The sequence below is a fragment of the Euprymna scolopes genome, chromosome 12 (genome assembly GCF_053919585.1).
Source record: "Euprymna scolopes isolate OS-2025 chromosome 12, ASM5391958v1, whole genome shotgun sequence".
NCBI classification, from domain to species: Eukaryota; Metazoa; Mollusca; class Cephalopoda; order Sepiida; family Sepiolidae; genus Euprymna; species Euprymna scolopes.
Window position 1 is genome coordinate 99,658,769 of NC_136493.1, and position 2,484 is coordinate 99,661,252.

Sequence of the window (2,484 nt, forward strand, 5' to 3'; positions counted from 1 at the left end):
AGACGTCCATAAAAATGTGAACCAGATTGGTCCAGTAGATCCAAGACAAGTTATAATAAATCTGGTAGTATGCTGACTAGCATAACTGTGCATCGAATGGATACCAGGATACATAGCTCGTATATCTTCTATAATATAAATCTCACCTGTCTGTTTAAATGTATGTATGTATGTATGTATGTATGCATACCTAAAACTTTCGGCAGAGGCGATGGATTTTCACAAGATTGGTATCGTTTTGAAGCACGACCCTTCGGACGACAAATATCGAAAAATTGGCTAAAACATTAATTCCTTCACCCCCAACTGGGCATTTTTCTACACAAAGGGGTTGCTTTGTTACGCCGATATTATCGAAAGTTATCCTCTCTTTTCGATTGACTTACCTTAATTTAAACCTTCGCCACTTCCGATTTGGCGGTGGACGCAACGGCAAATACATCACCTTTTTATTTTTCATGTTTTTTCCTCCTTGCCCGTGTGCTCTTGCGCACACTGATACCTGCTATCGTGAAAACCATCTCCCAGAAACCCAGTGTGGCTTCAGAGAAAACAGGAGCACAACAGACATGGTTTTCGTCCTTAGGCAACTCCAAGAAAAATGTCGAGAGAAGAACAGGGGACTTTACATTACGTTTGTGGACTTGACCAAGGCATTCGATACAGTGAGCAAAGAAGGGCTTTGGCTGATTATGGAGCACCTCGGTTACCCCCCAAAACTCCTCCACATGATTATTCAGCTGCATGAGAATCAGAGCGGCCAAATCAGAGTGAACAACAACCTATCAGAACCCTTCCTCATCAACAACGGAGTGAAACAGGGATGCGTCTTAGCACCGACTGTTCAGCATCTTCTTTAGCATGATGCTTAAACATGCAACCGAAGACCTTGACGACAACGACAATGCGATCTATATCCGATATTGCCTTGACGGCAGCTTGTTCAACCTCAGAAGGCTGCAAGCCCACACAAAGACTTTCGAGCATATGATTCGAGACCTTCTCTTTGCCGATGATGCAGCCCTTGTTGCCCATACCGAAAGAGCCCTGCAGCATCTCACATCCTGCTTCGCAAAGGCTGCCCAGCTCTTTGGACTCGAGGTCAGCATGAAAAAGACAGAGGTCCTTCACCAGCCCGCTCCTCGGGAAGAGTATAACCCTCCCCACATCACCATAGGTGAAACCGAGCTAAAGACAGTACACCAGTTCACCTACCTGGGATGCACTATCACCTCAGATGCAAAGCTCGACAAGGAAATCTATAACCGACTAGCCAAGGCGAATAGTGCTTTTGGCAGACTATACAACAGAGTCTGGCGAAATAAACACCTGAGGAAAGACACAAAAATCTGTGTTTACAGAGCCGTAGTACTGCCAACCCTTCTTTACGGCTCTGAGACATGGGTAACCTACTGCCATTACATACGACTCCGCGAGCGTTTCCATCAGCGCTGTCTCAGCACCATCCTCAATGTACTCTGGTATGACTACGTCACCAATGTTGAGGTCATCCAGCGGGCGAGGAACACCAGCATCGAGGCTATGCTGCTAAAGTCACAACTGCGCTAGGCGGGGCACGTCTCCAGAATGGAGAATCACCGACTGCCCAAGATAACTCTTTACGCCGAACTATCCACCGGCTCCCGTGATAGAGGAGCTCCAAAGAAACGTTACAAGGACTCTCTGAAGAAGTCACTTGAAACCTGCCACATTGACCAACGCCAGTGGTCTACTCTTGCTGCAGACCGTGTCACCTGGCGACGCACAGTCCACCAGGCTGTCACCTCCTTTGAATTCTCTCGCATAGAGATCCTGCACGAATACACTAAATAGTTTAATAAATCGAAAATAAAGAGGAAGATTCAGGAAGTCTCAGCAACCGCACCTGATGGAACTTTTGAATGCAGCCGCTGTGGCCGAGCCTGCTTGTCTCGCATTGGGCTCATCAGTCACAAATGTGCCTGCAGTTGACGTGGACAACCACCTTCAAAGAATCTTCGTTCGCGAAGTAAAGCCATTGATTGATCAAATGACTTGACGCCTCGTCTGGGGGGGGGGGTCCATCGCTAAACACACATGCGATAATACATGCATGTGTGTTGCATGGGGTGCGCAAATGATTGTTCTAAAATAAAGTTATGTATGTATATAGAGGGTGTCCCAATAAAATATATACACTCTTTAAATCATCTCAACTTGCTACATGAATACGCTATACCACGTTCCCAAGAGATGTTTAGGAATAAAGAATGGCACTTCCAGCAGGATGGAGCATTCCCCGCTATTATCGTGACGTAAGAGTATATCTTGATAGTCACCTGCGAAACAGTTAGTTAAGACGAAGAGGAAGTATCGAGCACTGACCACGCTCACAGGGTTTGACCCCCACCCCCCTCATGGATTTTTCTATTTTGAGGAAGGGGGCTGGTGGTGGCATGTTAATCACAGGGTTCACACCACAAAACGAGCTACAATGAATGAGTT

The 2,484-nt window shown here is 46.3% G+C and overlaps 1 protein-coding gene across 1 annotated transcript; it reads left to right on the top strand.

Annotated features, from left to right (window-relative positions):
• The first annotated feature begins 458 nt into the window (after positions 1-458).
• LOC145291092 (uncharacterized) lies at positions 459-860 on the top strand. Its single transcript, XM_080136607.1, has one exon. It carries the CDS (start codon positions 459-461, stop codon positions 858-860), a length of 402 nt encoding a protein of 133 aa, XP_079992733.1.
• The last annotated feature ends 1,624 nt before the right edge of the window (positions 861-2,484 follow it).

Excerpts from the sequence above, each read along its gene's own strand:
- LOC145291092 (XM_080136607.1), top strand. The coding sequence starts at position 459 with ATGTTTTTTCCTCCTTGCCCGTGTGCTCTTGCGCACACTGATACCTGC.